This window comes from Crocuta crocuta, unplaced genomic scaffold (assembly GCF_008692635.1).
Source record: "Crocuta crocuta isolate KB4526 unplaced genomic scaffold, BGI_CrCroc_1.0 scaffold218, whole genome shotgun sequence".
NCBI lineage: Eukaryota > Metazoa > Chordata > Mammalia > Carnivora > Hyaenidae > Crocuta > Crocuta crocuta.
The window spans coordinates 8,590,437-8,614,669 of NW_027533170.1; the positions used below are offsets into that span (position 1 = coordinate 8,590,437).

Genomic DNA, 24,233 nt, shown 5'->3' on the forward strand with positions numbered 1-24,233 from the left:
TGTCGCAGGCATGGTCTAGCTGGCCAGGCTAGCCCCTCCCCCTCCCGCCAGTTCAGCGGTGGGGGGGTACTGTGGAGACCGGCTCAGCCAGGCTCGGTTTGCAGGCATCAGATGCTGACTCCCATTACCTCTGCTGGGGAATCAGACTGGAGGCTGGGGTTGGGGGGGCGGGGTGGAACTGCAGGGGCTGGGAAGCCAGGGCCAGAGGACAGCACATGGGCCGCGGTCAGAGCAGGGAGGCCCTAGGAGGCCCCGTCTGGTGTCCCTCCAAAGGTGCTATGAGAGAGGCGGCAGTCCGCTGATGCTGTGCCATCCGAGGTCCATCAGGAGCCAGGCGGTAACCTGGGATTCTGCACTCTCTCCTGCCCAGGGCCACACGTGGCTGAAAGACGACGAAGCGACGCACTGTAAGCAGTGTGAGAAGGAGTTCTCCATTTCCCGAAGAAAGGTACGTGGGGCTCCCCTCCCACCCTTCCCGTGGCACTGGGCCCCGCACTGTGATCACACTTGCTGGTCTGCTGGTGCGTGTAGGTGGCTTCCCCGCTTGTGCACAGGGCTAGTGGAGGTGCACGGATCACTGTTAAGTTCGCTTTAAGCAACAGGACCAACATCTGGCTAAGGGAGGCCAAAACTCTCTCTAGAGAACCTGTGGGCAGCAAGTCTCAGGACAGGCACCCAGGTGGCACCAAAAGCGCACTGGCATCTGGGCGGGGCCAGTGCCCTGGTAGGTCTGTCTCTGCCAGTGTGTAGCCTGCCCTCAGGTTCCAGGAACCTGGAACACAAGGTCCTGTACCTTTGGTCCACCGCTGACAGGGCTTTGGGTGACCAATTTCCAAGCCAAACTGGAAACCCCCACGCCCAGCAGTAGCCCGCCCCCCACTATGCAGGTGCGCGTGCCCGTCATCCCTGCTAACGGCCTCTGTGGACAAAACTCCCAAACCCACTGCCCTGTGGCAAAACAGCCATCCAAGGCTGCTGTTGAGATCCTGCTTTTCCACAAGGCCTGCTGGGGCCTCTGTGTCCCCACCCGTGAATGGCCTGGCCGAGGTCCATTGTCCGGCCCGATGCGGGAGGGCTCCTGGCAGAAGCGACATGGATCCTAGTCTCGGCGTCTTGCCCAAGGTTTAGGCAGCTCCTCACAAAGACGCCCATCAGGAGGGGCCGGCTGGCTAAAGAATCCCGGAGGCCCGCCCCGGAGTGCAGGGACCGCAGGGACTGAGCCCAGGCTCCCAGCCCCTGGAAGCACGTTCTGAAGGAAGAGGGTGATGCCCGCGCGTGCCCCCTCCACCATTCTGCGGCCCGCAGCGACACAGGACCGCAGAAACGAAGGTCTGCAAAGACCCCTTCCAAACGGACGCCTGCGTCCGGGGGAGGGATCGTAACGCCTCAGGCAGACTTGCACAGGCTGTGAGAACAGAGCGGGTGTAGGGACGGGGGAGCACAGCAGGCATGCCACCCCTGACGGCCTCTCTGTCCTGCAGCACCACTGCCGCAACTGCGGCCACATCTTCTGCAACACGTGCTCCAGCAACGAGCTGGCGCTGCCCTCCTACCCCAAGCCCGTGCGTGTGTGCGACAGCTGCCACACGCTGCTCCTGCAGCGCTGCTCCTCATCCACCGGCTCCTAGGCCCGCGGGCGTCGCAACGCAGCCTCGGAACAGTGCCAAACTCTGTGTGGGTCTCGGGGGGGGATGCCCAGGAGCTTGGGGAAGCTGGTTTCCCAGGAGCATCTGGAAGGGACGCGATCCTGGCGGGCTGTACACCCAGCATGGCGGCCTGGAAGGTACACGCCTCCTTCCCAGACTGTGTGGAGTTAACCGTCTTTGTCTGCTAACCTGTCTGGGTTGAAACGCTTCCTTACCACTCAGCTACGTCACTGGCTTTGGCTCCGATGTAACTTCATGATTTTGCTACTGTCATTTTTCACTTTTCAAAAATTGCCTAGTTTTACGGCAGTTGTACTAGTGTAGTTAGCGACCGGTAGTGTGCCCCCTCACTGTGCCTTCCCACCTCAGAGGCCAGAGGTCTGCCACATCACACCCTTATGAGTATGTGTCTTTGGACCTGCAATAAAATCGTTTATTTTTCACTCCGGTGCAGAGAGCATAGGTACTGTGTCCGTGTCACCGAGATTGGGGGCGGCCTCGGGGCAGGGACTAAAGGCCCTCAAGGAGGGCAGCTGCCTTTGAGGTGAGCCTGCCGGGTTCCCGTACAGACTGTGCCCAGGCCGCGAGCTGACAACGAGAAGGGCCATTGAGTCCAACAGGCCTGGAGGAAGTGACCTCACACCCCTCACCGAAGCTCAGAAGCTCGTCCTGTATGCAAGTGGACTGCAGAGGAAGATGCCTGTGGGAGGCCCCTGCCAGGTAGTCCTTACTGAATTTCAAGAGTAGGGCTGGGATGGCTGCACTCAGCTGTGGCAATGGGCTCAGCACAAGCTCACCCCGCCCCCGCCCAAGTGCTGTAATGCTGTCTGGCCGAGCCTCCGCCTTCTCCCCCCACCCCTCCAGAGACTCCCTGTGCTCCCTGCCCAGTCCTGCCTGCTCAGCTCAAGGCCCTGGCTCTCCTCCTTCCTGGGCTCTTACCCTACAGAAGGTTCCCCACAGCCTGGCTCAGAGTCCACACGTGCTGCTCCCTTAAACACAACTGTGGGGTCAGGGGGACAGACCGAGGTAGAAACCTGGGTGGCTCTGTGAGGTAGGGGCCTATCAGGAAGTAGATGGCAGTGGAAGCAGCGGCCAAGGGGACACCTCCCCTTCCTTCTCTCATTTCATCTGAGCAGCTTTCTAAATCTCCAGCACCCAGAGGTTTCTGAAGTGCTTCTATCCTGAACCACACCCCACACTGATCTGGCAGCAGAGTGGCACCCGGTTTTCAGTGCACCCAATTTGGACTCCAGCTCGCTGGGGAGCCTTGGGTTTGTCACCTCACTTCCAGGCTCTCACGTGCCCACACAGAGAAGGAAGAATTCCAGACTCCTGTTTTGACCACTAAGTAGGAATGTTCCCACCACTGTGCAGCTCTCTGCTCTTTCCTTCACACCAACTTTCTATTCCCAACCTCCCTCTCCCCGCCCAGAAACAACAGACACTCAGGTGTTACTCACAATAGACCCTCGCGCCAAGTTGCAGTGAGGCAGAACTTTCCTACCCACCTCATCAAATATGAACTCCAGAATCCTCAGGCTGTGGTAGGGTGACCTTCTTGACCTGGGCAACGAGGGACAGTGGTCTTAAGGCAATGCTTCTCAAGCTTAAGTGCACAGGTCAGGTAGCCAGGGATGGGGGCGCACCTCCGGACAGCACCTGGAGGTTCTGCTCTAACAAGCACCTGGGTGGTGCAGGTCGATGGAGCACAAGGTTCCAACGAGCCAGAATGGTCAAGACTCCCTTTTCACAAGGCAGACTGTTCTGGATTAGCTTAGCCTTACTCCAGGAAGGGNACAGACACCAAGGAACTCAGCCAAAATGCTAGGGGCGTGCACGGTGCAGACCACAGCTGAAACCGAAGCAAGATGGCCTCCCCTGCGAGCCAGGTCTCTAACCCAGAAGACAGGCTAAGGATTCTGGGAACACCGCCCCATGCCAACTACAGGCCGCTCCCCTCTGCCTTGTGGGACAGCACCGGTCCTTGTGGGACAGCACCAGTCCTTGTGGGACAGCACCGGTCGGTCTGCAGGGCCTGCAGGGCCTCTCGTGTGTTTCTGTGCAATGCTGCCATCTACAGATGCTTAGAAACCGCTAGGATTATAACCAAAGCTCACCCAAGATGAAAGGGGACAATCTCCAGCAGTCACAAGCAAGTGAAAGTGGCTTCACATCCTCAATTCAGCTGAAGCGGAGTCTGCAGTGTTAAGCATGTACTGAAGGGACGCTGGGAATCACACCTTTTAAGAGGGCTAGCTCCTTCTAGAAGACACCCCAAACCCCACGTAGGCAAGAATTCGGGGATGCCACCAGAACAGGAAGGGCAGCTCCTGATCAGTCCCCTGCTAGCTCTGGCACTTCCTTCTCGGCCATGCCTGCGGCAGGCCTCCGCGGACATGCAGAACATGCAGTGAGCACTTCCGCCTCTCCCTGTGTTTCGTGCAAGCACCTAGCGAGCCAGAGGCGGTTCAGGTTAGGTCCTGTGCAGCCAGGCCAAACAGCCCTTCCACAAGGGCCCCATGAGCTCCATTTACCTTCAATTGCACCGGAGGGAAGAGAAGTCTGACGACATCTACACAACAGCCTCATCTGCCAAGCCTCTCTGTCACAGCCAGAGACGTGGGCCACTGTCACCTACGCCCCGGGGCAGGAATAGAGCACCAAGAAACAGTCCACATGACACTGAAGCATAGACAAGACAAAGTGCAGTTTTTAAAAGGAAGATTTATTTGACAAGTTTCACTTAGCGCAATACACCTAAAAGGAAATCACAATACAATTAAAGATTTAAATCAAGGCCTCAGAATTTCATACAAACACCAAGACCAAAATCCTAAAGTATTGGTATTGCGTCTCAAATTTCCCCCCCTTAACTTAAAAAAAAAAAAAAAGCTTAAACTTACGTGCCTTAGGTTATTAAATGAAACTAGAATGAACAAACATGCCAAATGTTTCCACTTTTAATTGTAGACACAGCTCCTATATTGAGTTTTACAAAAAAAAAGCATGTCTTTCAACATGCATCCAAACAGTGTTCAATGTAATGTGGTAGAAGAGCAACATTTAACATAATTCAACTGCTTTAACCTAAATACACTTACTGCTTAAGTACATCCTACAATATAACTAGAGAAAAGCTGAAAATTGTTTTAACAGTTATAGTTTACTCAGTTGTTACATCCTAGAATGTTTGTGTTCAAAAATACTGAACCTTAAGTCTTTAAAACAATCCTGATTTCCACTTAGAGTAAGCATAAATCACAAGCTTGTATTGCAAAACTGTTAAACTTTTTTTTCTTTAAAAAATGCTGACCAAGAGTCAGTGATCAGGATCAATTACATTCCCCATCCACCACTCATACTGGACATGCTAGACATCCCTCCCATTCCGTTCACTCCCATAGATGCACGGCTTCCACTACTGTAGTAGCTGCTGTTCACTGCTCCTTGGCTGCCTGCAAAGAGATCAAGGTGACAAGTCAGGAGAATTATCAGGTTATCAGTCAAATAAAATATAGCATTCCAAGAAAAAGTTTAAAAAGTATACGAGTACAAATGGCTGCTGTCCAAGTGGCGAGAAGCATGTTTGGGAAAGGGGACTCCCGACTCCAAACAAGTCTCAATTAACCCCTTTTCTCTGCAGTACCAACTTGCCAGACTCTCGTGCTACCATTTAATTGGATGCTTCAGGATCAACATAGAAAATTAAGTTTAAAGGAAAACTAGTGTTTTTCAAAAATTGCAAAATTACTTCATGTCGTTTTTAAAGCTAAACAAGGCATTTTAAAAAAAAAATTTTACCATAAACATTCACAATGTGTCCATCGAATGGCATATATGAATAGGGAGGACAGGGGCAGTCTCTCTTGCTTTTCCTATTCATGGTGGGCAGGAAGTGAGACGACAAAAGTTGGACTAAAAGGCAACTCACTGTGCCCAAAATGGCAGCCTCCATGGAGTTAAGTCAGAGCCATTGACTGCTATAGAAATAGTGTTATTACAACATATCAGTATTTGCTATTGGGAATTTAAATTATATTTTTTGAGAAAATATTTACCTATGCAATGTTTGATTGAAAATCACTGGAGTTTTCCTGTAAAACTTGGTCTGCAAAAGGATTTTGTAGGGTAAGACTATAATACCAAAATCACCATTCTTTAGACCAATTGAAAAAAAAAATCAAATAAAAGCAATCCTAGGATAAAACTGACTAGTAAATACGGTCCTGAACCCAACCACCATTCTACTATATAAAATTCTCCCTCCATCTAAAATGGATTTAATGCTAACGAAAAGAAAAAAAAAAAAATCAATAATTTTTTAATAAATGGAGGCAGATGTTTTCTGGCTCGACATTATTCCAAGTTGCAATGACTAATTTATAGAACACTTCCCCCTCCCAAAGATTGGTTCTGAAAATTAAGCTATTAAAAGAACAAGTTACATTTGGATCAAAAGCATATTTATTAACCCCATTTTCACCAAAAAGGAGCCTGCATATTCCCCCAACTAAAGAAATCTGCCTAAAACTTATCTCCAGTATACAGAAAAACACACTTACCATATCCACTCATGCTGCTCTGGCCGCCATAGCCACCTCCATAACCACCACTCAGCTGCTGACTGGCTGGGCCGCCATAACTGGACTGGTTTGCTGTTAAGTTAAGAGAACATTAGAACCTTGTTCCATATGTAATGTGGTACCTGGTGGTACCGGGCTTGTAATTCTAAATCTATGATTTTCCAGTCTTGATCTCAATATTACTATAATCCTCTGCCTCCTTCTGCCTATTGCCTATGACCAAAACTACCTATCGTTATAATAACTAGTCATTTATAAACCGAAAGGCCAACAGTATGCACATCAGCAGGACTAAATCCACATGATTCCATAAAGTAGAGGCATTCTGAAAAGACCTTAGGATACTGCATAACAAGATTTAGTGGGGATTGACCCCCATAATTTATAGTTAAGGTTATGTCAATACACAGGTTATCACTGAACACCTACTTATGCCCAACTAACCACGCCCAAAAATTTATTGATCCCGTGCTTTTTACTAAGTATTCATTTTAAACTTCTACTTCATAAAGACAGTTCAACTAGTTTCTGCCATCCCCTCCCCCAAAAGTACTTAAAATTATCTAGTTTTATGTAACTCACAAGGATTTTAAAAAGCCACACAATTCAAATCGAAAACTCTTTGCTTAACTGAATTATTGCTAAACTCATTAAAATATAAATTAACTTAACTTATATAATCGACTTATATAGATATGTTTTGGTTTTTAAAAAAACTAACGATATTTACACAAGCCCATGCCTCCCATCATTTGGCTACCATAAGCACCACCGCTTGCTCCTGCTGTAGAATTCAAGAAGAGTTCTACATATCTGTGTTCTGAAATGAGAGAAAAGGCATACAAGGTTAGCTTAAAAAAAAGACACTAAAGTGATATTTACACAAACCCATGCCTCCTAGCATTTGGCTACCGTAAGCACCACCGCTTGCTCCTGCTGTAGAATTCAAGAAGAGTTCTACATATCTGTGTTCTGAAATGAGAAAAAAAAAAGTTTGAAAGTGTTTGTTGGTGAAAGAAAAAAAGTTAAGCACTTTTAAGTTCTTAAACAAGTAGATCTGTGAACTTCAAATTCTTTTGGTAAAAAAAAATCCTAGCTGCTTCTCAGGCAACTAACTATGCAGGTTTCAAAAACCAGCCTTTTGATTTAAACATTCATCTACATGAAGTTTGTCAGTTAAGAACATAATTAATTCAAGTTCATGTTCTTACCACAAACCCCTTCCAATCACACTAATTTTTAAAACCCACACTTTTTAAACACAAAGAACTAACCCATTATCACAACAAAATTTCTCATACACCCTTACTATTTCTCTATCAGTGGTCACTCAATCATCTGTAAAGAGATCCCCAATACACTTAAGTCTCACTTACGCATATTTGCTTTGTCTTTTGACATAGCTGCCACAGCATCTTCATGAGTTGCAAACTCAACATCTGCTTCACCAGTTACTCTGCCATCAGGACCAATTTCAATATGTACTCTCACAGGGTTCAGAGGTGAGAAGAACTGATAAATAGAAGGGATTTCAGAGAATAAAGTCAAATCTCTATTGGCACAAAAAATTTATAGCATACTGTTCCACTTAGACTAAGAACCAAGTTTTTACTGCTCTCCTGAAATAGACAGCCTGTAAGTTTATCTTACACTTACATTATAAATGTCATTCTCAGTAGCTCTGTAAGGTAATCCCCGCATGTGTACACAATGTCCTGTTGTGCTCTGGAAAGTAGAGCCACCATCCCCGTATCTGTGATCAGACATTCCTGAAAAACAGTAATTGAGGTCTAGATGGACAAGAGTGTAAGTATCCTTCAGTTGAGAAATTCAATTCTTACCTTACCTCTTCCAAATCTATCTGACCCAAATCCATAGCCATCATTATATCCATTATAATCATCATAGCCTCCGTAACCTGAAAGACAAGAAGTACAATCAATCCAATGAAAACAGTTACACAAGGAACAGACCTTGTGATGCCTGCGTATTCTGACGTACCTCCTCCATAAGCACCACGTCTCATGCGTTCAAAGCCAGCTCCTCTGCCAATGCTGTTATACCCTCTGCCAGCTCCAGGTCTGTCATAGGGACCTGGCCGCTGCATGGCCATAAGCTTTCGTGGTGGATCATAGTGAGTTCTAACTTCAGCTCGACTGCTCTTAAAGATTTCGATATACCTAAAGCATTGTTCACGAAGGAAGGGGATGGGGAAGGGAGAGAAAACATTAGTTCATTTCATACAGGTATTTAGTTACACAAGAAAACAATGTAGTCATAGCCATGAAACTGACTAATATTTAAAGCCAGATTTCTTATATTTGCATAGGCAATGACCAGAAATTCACTCAATTGTAAGATTTAACGTAAACTATATTTATAGAGTACAATTCACTCCTCTGAGGCAGAGAGCCCAACCTTAGGGGTAGAGAGGAGTACTATAAATAAAAGTGTTTTAGGAGGGAACGAATTCCACTCAACTTTCAACATTTCATGTCTTAAATCCATTGGCAGCATGTATAGCAAGTGGGCTAAAAAGCCAGCCTCCACCAACAGTCTAGCCCACACTACACATTTCCTTTCGCCAATAATACCCCAAGCCTATGCTTTTAGTAGGAATCAGCATAGGTAAGCGCATGCTTCAATGAAAAATAGTCACAAGCAAAGAGAATAAAACCTTTTGTGACAATTTCTTGAAAGCTATGCTTATTAATACATATGCAGAATATTTATACAGCAAGAAAAAGTTTGTTGCATTTCAACTTTAAAAACAAGATCAGAAAGTATCACATTTTCTTATGGTAATATTAATTTACTAGGTGGGTGTTATTACAGCTAAAGCCAGGTTTGCATTAACATTTTTTAAAGCCATAGTCTCTCAACTCTATTGATTAGCATTTGGAATCTTACAGTATTGTAAGGGAGACCAAATTAACTGGGGACAATTTTAAAACCTAAACTGTTGTCTGAATGTTTCATGGGATTTTAATGTAGGAATTTGAAAATAATGGCCAAACATCAATTAACTGGGACTCAAAAATAGATTTCTTTCTTCTAAGCAGAGAGAATATGGATTTAATTGTTTACCATAAGAAAAGTGACAAATCCAACCAACCATCCATCCCCACCTGTGCCCTATTCTTTCCTTGTGTTTCTTTAGAGCCTTTTCAGCTATTTCCTGTGAAGCAAACTGCACGAAGGCCTCCCCCGTACTCCTCCCCTGGAAGTCCACCGGCAATGTTATCCCATTTGGCACGATTTCCAACCCTTCAACCCAAGGACAAATAACCCCAGTAGGGGGGCAATATTAACATCACAAGCCCAGAAATGATTCTTCTTATAGCTTTAAATAAACCAGAATTTTAACTTTAGGTGAACGGTATGCTTTCAACAAGTATTTTTTTACATATGCATTGTAATATGAAGTTCCATTATTACAAAGTATTAACTCAATTCTTAACACACCCCATGGCACAATATGTAAGAAAAAAAAACATGAACACAGGATGCATTAAGAATTCAACAATTAACACACTAATCTATGCAAATTAAAGATGAGAATTACACAAAAGTTTAATAAAGTTTCAAGCATTAAATACAACAGTTACTCTACTTAAAACACACCTTTTACCTCATTTTATATTTCAATGTTCTAAGTTAGTGGAACTTCAACTTTTAAAAAATTACACATTTACACATTTTAAATACAAATTGAAACATTGCTTAAGTCATATAATTGACAAACATACAATCTAAACTTTTCAACAAACAACTGATCTACACAGCACAATCATGCACTCTTATGCTCTAACAGTAGTATGATTCACTTCTGGAAATTCCGTCTATGAAAAATCCTTTCCGTGGATACATTCCCAAGCTTACAAAAAGGGCTTAAAGCACTTTCCTAGAAGATATGAAATTATGTTCATATTTAACGTTGACAGATAGCATTCAATTCTCACCAATTTAGACAAAAACAATCAAAACAGACTTGATTTCAAGAATTCTGGCAAAATATTAGGACTTGATACACATCTAAGTCAAGATTTTAATACATACTATACTGAACCATGAAAGGATTTCTTAATTCCACTTATCACGAGTATTAAAATAGTACTTAAAATATATGATCTAACATTCTGCTACACATGCAATTTTATCAGCTCTTCAGCATAAAAACATTCAAATACTTTAGGCCCAGAACAATTTCAAAATACTTTCTGTCTTTCAGACATTGAGACTACATTCAAACTACTCTTACATTAGACTGACTTTAACTTCATAATTCCCTGGCTAAAACAACCAGTTGCTTCCATAAATTACTTTTCTCCCCCACTAAGAATTAGGCCATTAGAGACATTTCTGGGCCCATGACCCAATTTGTCTTAAAACACAGGCACTTGCCATAAATTACAACAACCTAACTCATACTAATCTAATGTTAAGGGATCTTACCTTTAACTTGAAGTACATTGCTGAACAGCATTGTGAGGAAGTAGTTAAGCTGTTGAGGACAATCCTCAAAGATCTACTCTGAACTACAATACTAAATATAGGCAAAGTTAGCATTTTCAAAGTACTTAATTTCCACCTTTAAGATGGGCTTAAATTATTTGAAGGTCTCCAGGAAGAAGAAAATATTTAATTCACCTGAATATACTCACACCTGTTTAATATCTAAGCTACTCAACTTTAAGGTCTATTAAATCACATGTTGCCAGAAGCTAACCAGAAACTCACTGCTCAGTAACAAACACAACTACATACCTGAGAAGAACTGAACAATTTCTTCCTTGCTACATCCAAAGGGGAGTCCTCTAAGCCGTACAAAGCCATCATTGGCCGTGTCAGGACTATTTGGACCAGTATGCTTCAACACCCAATCCATTTCAACGTTGTTTGACTTGAATACTGAAAGAGGTGCTTAGAATTAGTCAATTTTGGAAAGTCAGGGAACGAAGTTCAGACTTCCTGGGTCTTTAGATAATCTAGGAAGAGCTGCCATAAACTCCCTTAGATGACCATTTCCATGCGGTCAAATACCTAAAATTCAGAAGGGGTAAGATAGAGCTCTATGTGTTTAATGCTTTTATTTACTGTTACTAGGGCAACATAAATCAAACCTTCAACATATCTGTGTCCCATAGTTTCTCTGTCTTTTTTCAGGGCCAATTTGACTTCATCTTCTGATTCAAGTTCAACAAAAGCCTCGCCACTCGGTCTGCCTTCTCTGGTGTAGATGAAACGAATACCTTGAGCCCCATTTTGAATTTTGCAGTCTGGAAAGAAAACAACCGTTAATACAGAATTTAAAACTAAAAAAAAAAAAAACCACCTCTGGGTGATACAGATGAAACGCCTATGCATGCCTCCGCTACAAAGCGGAGCTTTTGCAAAGCCTAGAATGAGCAATATTAATTACCAAATCCCAGGGCCTCTTTTCTAGTACTTAAAGCAGTTAACTTCTCCCAAACTTCCTTATTCCCTAGATGAAATATTCCCATTATATCAACAAAATTCAAAATCCAAAGCAGTTTTTTAACAAAATCATTTCCAAGTCTTCTCCATTAAACATTCTTTGTAATGTCTCATAAAGTCAAGTCTGGACTTTGTGATTTTATGGCATTTTCTGAGTACTGTTTCAAGTTTTGGTCTGGGGCACTTGGTTTTACCTTACTAGCAGCAACATTATAATTTCTCCTGCGAATCCAAATTTGCAGGGCCAATACTCACCTAAGTGGGGATCAATGTTAGCAAGTTAAAATGCTCCAAGTTGCACAGCTGAAGCCAAACCCAGTCTTGCTCACCGCAAGGTGGCTTCCAGTGTACTTGGTTCTCGATTTACAGGTCGTTTTCCGTTACCCAGGCTAAATTCAGATAGTAAGTCAATACTACAAGTGTCCTTCCAAAACCTGTAAATTTCTTCCAAATACAGCTTTATCAGTCTGAACTCACACTAGCAATGAGAACAAGTACATTTTGGTAGAAATTATTCAGGAAACCTACATACTGGGAAAGAGCTATGTAGACAAGAAAACTTCCCTGGGCTTCAGGGTCCTCAACTGTAAAGTGAGCCAGATCAAGATCTAGAGGAGCAAGAACTCTTCACAATTACCAAATCTTGATTAGGAAAATTGTCTGAAATTAAGAAGTGACATTTTAACTTTCTCAAGTCAAATGCCCTGTTTTAAGAACATAACCAAAATTGGAAGTTGCTACACTTCAAGGTTTTGCAAAATATTATTGTTTGCCCAGCTACTGAGCAATTTTCTCAAGATGAAAAGATAGCGGTAGAAAGACTGGTGCTTAAACGTAGGTAAAGCAAACAAAAAAATCAGCCAGAGAGGCCGCACTCCCCTAACAGGGCTCGGAGGGCGGGCGGGGCTTTCGCAATTTCCATTGCGTAACAGCGGCCGGCGGGGCGCGCGGGGNCCCGCCTGTGCGCCCGCGGGCTCTGGCCCCGAACTCCCGCCTCCGCTTCAAACTCACCAGAAAAAAAGCGCTGTACTTCGTCTGCCGAGCAAGACCAAGGCAAGCCCCGGACCTTCACCACGAATCCCTCTCCGCCTTCGGTGCCCAACATCATGGTCTCTTAGTGGGTCCTGGCGTCCAAACAGACTGCAAGGCGACGGATGAGTCAGAACAGGGAAATGTTAAAATTCAACAGCCCTCCGCCCTCGAGGCACCCGACGGTCCGCGGCGCCCAAATCAGAGGCGAGCCCGTGCGGACGCCCGGACCCCAGTAATTCCAACACTAACACCTTCTTGGCCAGCGGCCGGGACCCCGAAGCCGCTGTGGGCACCAGGTACCGGTGTCCCAAGCCGAGGGGGCCCTGGCCTAGCGCCAGCGTGGAAGCAAGGAAATGGCGGCGGCCGCTTCCGCTCCGCCTCCTCCGACATCTCACACAATAGAGTCGACGCGGCCTGCAGGCCTCGGCGGCCCCGCCGCTACTCAGCGAACTGCTCTTAGCTTCTAGTTGCAGCCCGCACCTTGCCAAGGCCCTCCAGGCTCTACCGAGGGCTGGGAGCAAGCAGTCCTCGCAAAATTGACATCCTCGGGGGCCGCTAGGTAGCAAACACAGAACGACAAACACTCACCTGAACACACCACTTCGGCGTGGCTGAGAAGAAATGGCCAGCAGGCGCCTGCGCAACCTAAATAAGGCCCTTTGAACAAGCTCTGCGCACGCGCAGCTAGGTGCCCGCACCGCCCCCTTGCGTCACACAGAGCTCAGACGCATGCGTAATTTCATGAGCCGGGCTCCCTCTAGCTAGCATATTATTATGCGCATGCGTCTTGGGCTCATTTTTTTCCCCCTCCCACCTCCATAAACCCGCTGGGCTTTCTTGCGCTTGCGCCAATCGCGATTATTGAACTTCGAGCCTCCGCGGTTTATGATCTAGTTGCATGCGCATGCGTCTTCCTTCAAACCGTTCTGTCCCCTTACCCGCCAGAGTGGGGGAGGGGAATGGCGGCAATCAATTCCCCGTAGTGACCGTATGAAAGGTAGTCCCGAGATCTGGGTTGTGGTTCGGGGGCTATGTTCCTATCCCTACCCTAGCCTGTTATCCGCGCACCGGGCTGACCTGAAGGGGCAGCTGCTCCCCGCTCTGGCGCCGACTGTACCCCTTTTCTCCCTAGAGCCAGTTTATGACTACCTGGGGGCTACGACACGGGAAGCATGTCCAAGACGTTTGTGCCTTCTCTCCCCTTACCTGCCACCGTCGGGCCTGAGGCCCGGACCCGCGCGAGGTCCCCGTGCGCGTGCCTCAGTCCCGTACCCGGCTTTTGCCCTAACNACGCCGCGGGGCGCTGGCACGAGAAAGGGTGGCCGGATGCCGCGTCCCGCTGCAACTCGTGAGCGCCAGACCCGGCTCTCCGGAGCGGGTTCCCACCTAATTCTTCCAAGACTAAGTGGATACTGTTAAGTCCCTTTCCCCGGAGGAGACGCTGGAAAATGACCCCGCGTCACCCCGTGTGCGCGTATGGCACAAGATGAGTGATGTTCGTGATCCCCACCAGCACTGCAGGGAACTTACATGCCTGTCCTCTCCACCTCAGACCTACGGACACAGGCCATAAAGAAGTTAGCAATAGGGGCGCCTGGATGGCTCAGTCGGTTAAGCGACCGACTTTGGCTCAGGTCATGATCTTGGGGTCTGTGGGTTCGAGCCCCACATTGGGCTCTGTGCTGACAGCTCAGAGCCTGGAGCCTGCTTCGGATTGTGTGTCTCCCTCTCTCTGCCCCTTTCCTGTTCACGCTCTGTCTCTCAAAAATAAATAAACGTTAAAAAAAAAAAGTTAGCAAAGGGGCGCCTGGGTGGCTTAGTCGGTTGAGCGTCCGACTTTCGCTTGGGTCATGATCTCGCGGTTCGTGGGTTCCGGCCCCGCGTCGGGCTCTGTGCTGACTGCCAGCTCAGAGCCTGGAGCCTGTTTCAGTCTGTGACTCCCTCTCTCTCTGACCCTCCTCTGCTCACGCGCTCTCTCTCTCTCTCTCTCCTAGAAATAAAAAAAAAAAAAATTAAAAAAAGTTAGCAATAAAGTAGTGTTGGACAGTGAAAGCCTAACCTTCCTAACTGAACCCCACTATGAAAGGATATGGGCAAAGCCCAAATGTTCCCGTCCAAGTGTAATTGATCTGGAAGCCCATCCAGTTTTGACAGGTTTGAGAAATCTAAAGGATTCATCAATAGAGTAAAGAGGGATGGTGATAGGATCCCAGAGGTGGGGAAGGGCCGGATCTTTAAAGGACCCTGACAGGCCATTTAGGTCTTGGCAAGGCTGTTAACTCCAAGTACAAGGGAGTCTTGTACTGGGTCTTGTACTGGGTACATGAGCGGGTCTTCAACAGGGAGCAGTATGAGCTGTTTGTAAAGGAAAACTCCATGACTGGGAGTGAGAGGGACACAGAACGTAGGGTGAAAAATGCTGCCTGCCCTCAAATGAAAACAGAACTAGAGGAAATGACATTTTGGCTGAAGTCACCAAAATGTGGGACTCCCAAATCTTCCAGACAGGAGGTCTACTTCTGGGCAATTCACAAAGAAGGAGAACATTTTTTTGCTTTTGGATTCTCTCTCCAGGATATCACAAAGACACCTCCCAGAGGTTTCTTCTAATTTTTTGCTTTAGTTGAGGTATAATTAACACCCAGATATACCTCCTTAAGAGGTTACAACGTTTGAGAGTTCTGGTCTCATTAAATGACCAAAGAACACTGGTTTATAATCAGATGAGGGAAAAACCCTGATCGCCTTGGTAGTGCATTAAAAAATCCTGCATTTTAGGGCCAACTGGGTGGCTCAGTCGGTTAAGTGTCCGACTTCGGCTCAGGTCATGATCTCACAGTTCATGGTTCCAAGCCTCATGTTAGGTTCTGTGCTGACAGCTCAGAGCCTGGAGCCTGTTTCGGATTCTGTGTGTGTCTCTGACCCTCCCCTGCTCACACTGTCTCTCTCTCTCTCTCTCTCTCTCTCAGAAATAACGGAAACAATAAAAATAAAAAATAAAAAAAATCCTGCATTTTAACAATATGGACACACTTCTAAGATGTTTATTTTTCTTAGATTTTTTCCTTTAGTTTCCTGGGATTTTCTCCCAACATAAGAATGTGGGTGCCTGGCTGGCTCAGTCAGTGGAACATGCAACTCTTGATCTTGGCATTGTGGGTTTGAGAGCCCCACAAAAGGTGTAGAGATTACTTAAAAATCTTTTTTTTAAAAAATCAATGTAAGGCAAACCATGAGAGACTCTTGAATGCTGAGAACAAACTGAGGACTGAAGGGGGTGAGGAAGAGGGCAAGGGGGGGTGATGGGCATGGAGGAGGGTACTTGGGGGGATGAGCACTGGGTGTTATATGGAAACCGACTTGACAATAAACTTCAAAAAAAATGTGATGTATCATCACAGAAAGACTAGATCATTTCCTCAGGATAAATTTCTACGAGTAAAATTATTTAATGAAAGGATCTGAATCTTTTGAAGGCCACTAATAAAGGCTATAGCACTTGACAAATCCTCTCTGTGGTGCATGAGGATTTTCTGTCCCTTACTTTGCTGGCCCTGAAAATTTCCTTTCCACTAATCTTTGCTGATGTAAATTCATATCTCTAATTTGCATCTCTTTGATTACCAGTGAGGTAGAATACATTTTATTCATTTATAGCCAACCTCCCTCTTATGTAAATTGTCAGCTTGATTGCTTTCTCCAGTGATCTTTTGGTCTTTATTAAGGCAATTAACCCTTTTTAAAAATTTTTAATGTTTTATTTATTTCTGAGAGAGAGAGAGACAGCGTGAGCAGGGGAGGGTCAGAGAGAGAGGGAGATACAGAATCCGAAGCAGGCTCCAGGCCCTGAGCGAGCTGTCAGCACAGAGCCCGATGTGGGGCTCGAACCCACGAACCGTGAGATCATGACCTGAGACCGACTGAGCCACCCAGGTGCCCCTAAGGCAATTAACCCTTGGCCACAGCTGCCCCAAATATCTTTCTGTTCGCTTACCATTTACTTGTTATTAATATTTAGAAATAAGGACGTTTTGGGGCAACTGGCTGGCTCAGTCAGTTAAGCATCTGACTCTTGATTTCAGCTCAGGTCTTGATCTTACGGTTCATCAGATGGAGCTCCACGTGGGCTCTGTGCTTACAGTGCCGAGACTGCTTGGGATTCTCTCAAAAAGTAAACTTTAAAAGGAAGTTTTTCATTTTGATGAGGTCAAAGCCATGGATACTTTCTTTTGTCTTTAAGCTTAGAAAGCCCTTTCCCACACAGAGATAAAGCATGTATTTATTCATCATCTATATCTTTCATCAATTCTAAAATAACATCTTTTCACAGTTCAATCTCTCTAATATAAGGATGTTTTAAAAACCAGTGGGATGTTATAGTTTAATTGGCAGCATTTTGTCTTAAAATTAATGACATAGTTTTGATAGAAACTGGTATATTCCACTTAATTTTTGTGATGACGCATTGCAGTCTTTTGAAGCATTAACGAAAAACATTAAAATTTTGTTTTTATAGATTTTTTTTATATTGTGAAGAAATGTTTGTGATATAATTGTATGTGGGAAAGAGCAGATTACAAAATTAACAAGTGGTATATGGAACATGTAAAACTATGTTAACGTTATATTAAAACACTGTGGCCAAAGAAATACAAATTAAATAAGAGAACAATGCAACAGCTTTCACCACTAATTTTCAGAGTAATGGCTGTTATTAAAAAGAGTAATAATATGAGGTGCCTGGGTGGCTCAATCAGTGAAGCATCCAACTCCTGATCTCAGCTCAGGTGGTGATCTCAGAGTTCAGAAGTTCCTCATCAGGCTCCTTGCTGATATTGTGGAGCCTGCTTGGGATTCCTCTCTCTCTGCCCCTTCTGCATGCTCTCTCTCTCATTTTCAAAATAAATAAATAAATAAATAAATAAATAAATACTATTTTTTTAAAAAAGTAATAATAGAGCTGGAAAGGAAAAGAATGCAGGGAGGTACCATGCACACGCATTGCACTGCAGTTGGAATGCAAATTGGTACAGTCTGCCTGAAGGACTATTGGCAATATATATTCAAAGTCTTAAAAACCTATGTCCCTTCTCTGCCTGACTTATTTCGCTCATATGTTTGCACGTATAGGAGGATTAGGAGGAACTTGACGGAGGAACAAGGGGGAGAAGAAGGGCGGAAATGGTGGGGGAAAGGGAGAGAAGCAAACCATGAGAGACTCTTGAATGCTGACAAAAACTGAGGACTGATGGATGTGGGGGGAGGGGGGATGGGCATGGAGGAGGACACTTGTGGGGATGAGCACTGAGTGTTATGTGGAAACTAATTTGACAATAAACTATTAAAAAAAAAACAACCTATGTCCCTTAGGGTGGCTGGGTGGCTCAGTAGGTTGAGCATCCAACTCTTGGTTTCGGCTCAGGTCACGATCTCACTGTTCTGGGATGGAGCCCCACGTTGGGCTCTGTGCTGACAGTGTGGAGCCTGCTTGGGATTCTGTCTCCCTCTCTCTGCCCCTCCCTGCCATCTCTCTCTCTCTCAAAATAAATAAATTAAAAAAAATTTTTTTGAGGGGCACCTGGCTGGCTCATCAGTAGAGTATGGGACTCTTGATGTTGGGGTGGTGAGTTTGAGTCCACTGTTGGGCATAGAGCTTACTTTCAAAAAGGAAGAATGTTTATTGTAGTCCGAAATGGGAAAATTTTAGAAAACAACTTTAAATGTCTATTGTTGTATTGAATAAATTGTGGTACAGCTTTACCATACATTCTTACCTGCGGTGATATCACCTCTTAAGGGGGCAAAAATTAGTTCTTGAGTGTGGGGAAGAGGCGAATACAATCTTCACTATTCCCATGGTTTACGGCCACCTAAAATGATATACCGTATGTCTATGCTATTAACATTTCATGTGGGGAAGGAAGCATTCGGGGAAAAACTGTCCACAAAGTCTCCTTTGGGTGACAATCATGAAAAAAAAATTGAGAAAAAGTGATCTCTATAATGGAACACTCCACAGTTATTTAAAATGATGACTGAGGAGTATATTTCTGAAAAGCCGTTTACAATATTCCTTTCATGAAAAACAATTCATGAAACAGTAATAGTATGGCTCAACTTTCTGAAATATGTATAACTACACACATATATAGAATGTGTATGTGTGTTAATCTACATACATATATACATATGTATGTATATATATCTATATCTATATCTATACCCACACACACAAGGTATAATCCAAAATGTTTAAAGGGACTCTAGATGATGCAAGCGTGGGTGAATTTTCTTGTTTTGTTTCTCGGTATTTTCCATCGTTTTAATGCTCAACACTCACTATTTGTAGATGCCAAACTTTACAATCCTCTTTAGTGGTAAGATTGAGAATGTCAGGACACGAGTGTCTCCCCATCGCCCTGGCACCTCAGCACCAGCAGCCTCCCGAACGTGCTCGCGGGCAGGGACCACACCTGTGAGCAGGACTCTCAAAGACAGACACGCCGGCGCAATGGGTAGAGCCTGAGACTAGGGTCCCAAACGCACCCCCGCCCCCACGCTGCCGGGCTCTGCCCCTCCAGCTCCGCGATCACGATTGTATTACCGGCGATCGCCCCTCCCACACCCTCCTAAGCCATTCAAACCACGCCGAATTCGTCTGTTTGGTGCTGTAGAAACAAAGGCGGAGGCGGAACGTCCCAGGGGAGGGGCCTGGCTCTCCCAGAGGCGTGGGGCCCGCCGCAGACCGCGACCGGGAAAAGGAGATCCTAACACGCCCCCTTCGGTTCGCTCAGCGAACCTTCTTCAGGGCAGAAGGCTACAACCGTTGGTTTTGGACTTTCCAGGCATTGACTCTGGTCTCCCAAGGCTTTGGCCGCGTCGCTCACTGTGGTTGAATCCTTCTGCCAGGTGTTCAAAATGTACTGATGGCTAACTCATTCCTTACATTAAAAAAAATTTTTTTATTGTGGTAAAATATGCCTAACAAAAAAATTAACCCTTTTAGCCATTTTTAAGTGTACAATTGAATGGGATTACATACATTCACAGTGTTGTGCAAATATCACCACTATTTTTCTCCAGGACATTTTCATCTTCTCTAACTGAAATGCTACCATTTAAAAGCACTGACCTCCCCCATCTCCCTCCCCAGTCCCCAGTGACCTTTAGTCTGTCTCTAGAAATTTGCCTGTTCTAGGTACCTGATACAAGTGGAATTGTGGAACATTTGTCTTTTGTGTATGGTTATTTAACTCAACACAATATTTTCAAGTTCTATCCATGTAGTAGCACGTATCAGAATTTCCTTTCTTTCTAGAACCAAATAATCTTGTTATATAGATACTACATTTTGTTTATCCACTAATCCATTGATGGACATTTGAGTTGGTTCCACCTTTTAGCTCTTGTGACTAATGTTGCTTTGAACGCTGGGGGTACAAGCATCTGTCGCATACAGATCTGGGTATCTGCATATACCCAGGAGTGGAATTGCTGAATCCTATGTCATTCCATGTTTACCTTTTTGAAGGACCACCAAACTGTTTTCCACAGAGATTGAGAAAATACACCACTGGCAATGCACCAGGCCTCCAATTTCTCCACATTGTCAGCAACACTAGTTATTTTCTGTTTTGTTTTTGTTATTGTTTTTTTTTTTTAAACAGCAGTCGTCTTAAGGAGTGTGAAGTAGTATCTCCCTGTGGTATTCATTTGCATTTCCCGAATGAATAGTGCTTTTGAGCATCTTTCAGTGTGCTGCGTGGCCATTTGTATATCTCCTTTGGAGAAATGTCTAAGTTCCTTTTCCATTTTTCATTTGGTGGTAGTTGTTACTGTTGTTGTGGTTTTGTCTGAGTTTTAAGACTTCTTTACATATTCTGGATACTAATCCCATATCAAATATATGATTTGCAAATATTCTCTCTCGTTCTGTGGGTTGTCTCTTACATTTTTGAGTCTCTGTAATTTGATTCTCCTTTCAGAAGTTTCCTTGACCCGTTGCTTACTAGCTTCTCACACATGCACTCATTTCATACATTCATCCACCCAGACAATGTTCCAGTGCATTCCACATACCATGCTCTTGCCCAAGCACTGGAGGCTTAATCACAGGAGAAAAGATCCGTGCCATGGAAGAGCTTGCAGTTTAGTGGGGGAGGTGAGCAAAAAACGAATGATTATGCAATTCAGCCCATGACTCCAGATTCTGACAAGTGCTATGCAGGACAGCAAGAGCCCCTGACTTGATGTGAGGTTGGGGGAAGTCGCTGAGAAAGTGGCACCCACACTGGGATTTGACACATGAGAGGGCCTGAGTGACTTGGCCGAGGCAGCCGGGCTTCGAGGCTGTGAGGCTGAGGCCAGATGTGGTTGTACCGGCAGCGGGAAACCACTGAGGCTCAAGCCACACAGTGGAATGACCCATTTTATGTTCTCAAGATTATTCTTGCTGCCGTGCTGCCAAGAGTTCGATAAAGGAACCCTCCTTCCTCCCTGTCCCCCCAGCCCCCGATGTTCGCCACACCCTGCCTCACACCCACAGGCAAGCACCGCTGGGCCCAGGATGTTGTTCCTCTGTCGTCTGATGAAGGCAGTTGATCTCCTGGGCTACCTTCTTGCCTCTGCCTGGTCACTCTCAACCCAGAGCCATTTCCTTCTTTCCTGCGAACAGCTTTAATGAGATGTAATTCACATGCAAACAGGTTTCTGTTTGTTTTTCCCCCCAGTGTAATCACAGAGTTCTGTCACCATCAACACATTCTATTTTTTTTAGTTTATTTATTTATTTATTTTGGAGGGGGAGCAGGGGTTAGAGAGAGAGAGAGAGAATCCCAAGCAGGTTCCACACTGTCAGCACAGAGCCCGATATAAGGCTTGAACCCACAAAACAGTGATACATAACCTGAGCCGAAACGGAGAGTTGGATGCTTAACCGACTGAGCCACCCAGGCGCCCCTGAAATAAACATTAAAAAAAAAAAAGAAGTAGAAAAAGAAGAAAGAAAAAGGAAGGAAGGAAGAAGGAAGGAAGGAAGGAAGGAAGGGCGGCACCTAAGTAATGTCATTTTGAGATTAAGGCCTCCATTAAGAGCAACCTCAGGCTGCACGTAGCCCCAGGTCCAGGAAAAGCCTCAGATTGCTCAAGGCTGAACCCACCCTCGGACAACCCTCAGATCAGCCAATCAAAAGAAGTTAAAAACATTCCTATGGTCTGAGTCAAGGACTAAGGATTATAGATAGTTACTTTGTACAAACTAGGCTAATCACTCACAGCTTGCCTACTGTGGCCCTTTGAACTCATCTCATAATTGGTCATTTTCAAAGGTCATGATTGGGTCCCGCCAAAAGTTAACAAACACCTCACAGATACTGAATGGTCAAAACTATTACCATGGGTGCTGTACAATTATGATTGGTGCTTATGTGATGATGCTATACATACAACATGTGCACTGTAACACCCCCGTCCCTTACCCCACAAAAACCCTGCTCGCTATTGTTCAGGGCTTTACCCTACTGCCACTGTGCCGGTTGATGGGTGAGCCCCTGCTCGAGCTTGTAATAAAGACCCTTATGTACTTGCATCGGTGTCGGCTCCTTGGTGGTCTCTGGGGACTCGCGATTCAGGCACAACAGAAGGAAGGGGAATAGGGTCCACAGGATCAAATTCTCGTGAGAGGACTCAGAAGATAGAGGAACTGAGGCCCTGGAATTTGGCAACATGGAAGTCACTGGTGCCTTTAGCAAGAGCAGCTTAGGTGGAGTAAATGGGGTGGAAACCAGAGCATACTGCAGAAAAATGTAAGGGAGGGCACATGCAATACCAGTACACACTCTTCTTACAACACAATATAATACATTTGTGTTGGTTTGTGTTACTAAGTTTGTGGTTGTTTGCTATAGCGGTAACAGGAAAGTAATTCAGGGTGTATTCTAGGAAACAAAAAGGATAGCTCATTTTCTTGTAAATCAAGGAGAAAAATTTTGCAATTATATCCCTGAATACTCAGAAAGGCACTTGATGAGAAGGAAGAAAGACATTTGATAGAATTCTCTATCTTTTACTAACAAGGGTATAAATTTAAAAGGAATAGAAGAAATATACTTAAATGTGATAAAGACTATTTACCAGAACCCAAAATTATAAAGCAAACTAAAATCAATCAATCAATCAATCAATCAAACTAAATGGATATATCAAAGTTGTTTCTACTAAAATCTGGATCAAGACAGGGGTTACCACTCCCCTTTAAGATTGTATTGATGGGGCGCCTGGGTGGCTCAGCTGGTTGAACATCCGACTTCGGCTCAGGTCATGATCTCACAGTTCATGGGTTCAAGCCCCGTGTTGGGCTCTGTGCTGACAGCTAGCTCAGAGCCTGGAGCAGTTTCAGATTCTGTATCTCCCTCTCTCTCTGACCCTCCCCTGCTCATGCTCTCTCTCTCTCTCTCAGAAATAAACAAAACATTAAAAAAAATAGGATTGTGTTGGAAGGTCTAGCTGGACAATACAATTTGAACTGGTGTAAATGATTTTATTTTTTTAAGTATTTTCTGCACCCAGTGTATGGCTCAGACTCCAACCCTGAGATCAAGAGTTGCATGGTCTACCAACTGAGCCAGCCAGGTGACCCTAGAACTGGTTTAAAAGATTTTAAAGTTCAATTGGGGGGCCCTGTGTGGCTCAGTCAGTTGAATGTCTGACTCTTGATATTGGCTCAGGTCATGATTTCACAGTTCATGGGATGGAGCCCCACATCAGGCTCTGTGCTGATAGTGTGGAGCCTGCTTGGGATTCTCTCTCTCTCTCTCTCTCTCTCTCTCTCTCTCCTCAATCTCAAAAATAAAAAAAAAAGATTTCATAATAAATATTTAAATCTAAAACAATATATTAAAAAACAGAATAAAAATTTTAAAAAGAAAATAATAATACTTACATAACTTTGGAGTAGAAAAAAATTGCTAAGTAATTAGCCTGGAAACCAGAAAGCTAAAAAAGAAAGATATATTTTAACGCACCCAAACTTTAAATTTTCCTAGAAAAATATATGAGAAAATATATAAAGCAAATGAGAAGCTGAGAAAACATTTATAAAATATGTGAAAGACAAAAAGTGAGAAGGTCTAATATGCAATTGAGACCTGCAACTATAATTTTCCTATAAGAAAACATAGGCAGTCATTTCTTTGACATGGACCACAGAAATATTTTTCTGGATACATCTCCTCAGGCAAGGGAAACAAAATCAAAATAAAACTGTTGTAACTACACCAAAATAAAAATCTTCTACAGGGGTGCCTGGCTGGCTCAGTCAGTGGAGCATTCAGCTCTTCATCTCAGGGTTGTGAGTCTGAACCCCATGTTGGGTGTAGAGATTTCTTTAAAAATAAAATAAAGGGGCGCCTGGGTGACTCAGTCAGTTAAGCATCCGACTTCAGCTCAGGTCATGATCTCATACTTTGTGGGATTGAGCTCCGTGTCAGGATCTGTG

At 44.7% G+C, this 24,233-nt stretch overlaps 2 protein-coding genes across 8 annotated transcripts in view; one reads left to right on the forward strand and one right to left on the reverse strand.

The window, feature by feature from the left end:
- The window catches only part of RUFY1 (RUN and FYVE domain containing 1), a 47,156-nt gene extending 45,067 nt beyond the window's left edge, over positions 1–2,089 (forward strand). The window contains exons 16-17 of the mRNA XM_077746262.1: positions 371–448; positions 1,482–2,089. Of these exons, the coding sequence (XP_077602388.1) occupies positions 371–448; positions 1,482–1,628 (225 nt within the window). The 3' untranslated portion in view covers positions 1,629–2,089. The remainder of the gene's footprint in view (positions 1–370; positions 449–1,481) is intronic.
- A 2,261-nt stretch (positions 2,090–4,350) lies between these two features.
- On the reverse strand, positions 4,351–13,423 carry HNRNPH1 (heterogeneous nuclear ribonucleoprotein H1). 7 transcript variants are annotated; one of them, XM_077746342.1, is made up of 14 exons: positions 13,328–13,423; positions 12,719–12,847; positions 11,353–11,508; positions 10,997–11,140; positions 9,358–9,496; positions 8,231–8,409; positions 8,076–8,147; positions 7,886–8,019; positions 7,606–7,741; positions 7,142–7,201; positions 6,990–7,049; positions 6,209–6,301; positions 5,705–5,754; positions 4,913–5,101 (listed from the first exon to the last, which is right to left on the reverse strand). In XM_077746342.1, exons 2-13 carry the CDS (start codon positions 12,813–12,815, stop codon positions 5,705–5,707), a joined length of 1,320 nt encoding a protein of 439 aa, XP_077602468.1. In that variant the 5' UTR covers positions 12,816–12,847; positions 13,328–13,423; the 3' UTR covers positions 4,913–5,101. The 7 variants fall into 7 exon arrangements, with proteins under 7 accessions (XP_077602465.1, XP_077602462.1, XP_077602466.1 ...); XM_077746341.1 differs by having other exon boundaries at positions 6,960–7,049; XM_077746339.1 differs by lacking the exon at positions 5,705–5,754 and having other exon boundaries at positions 4,351–5,101.
- Between the last annotated feature and the right edge of the window lie 10,810 nt (positions 13,424–24,233).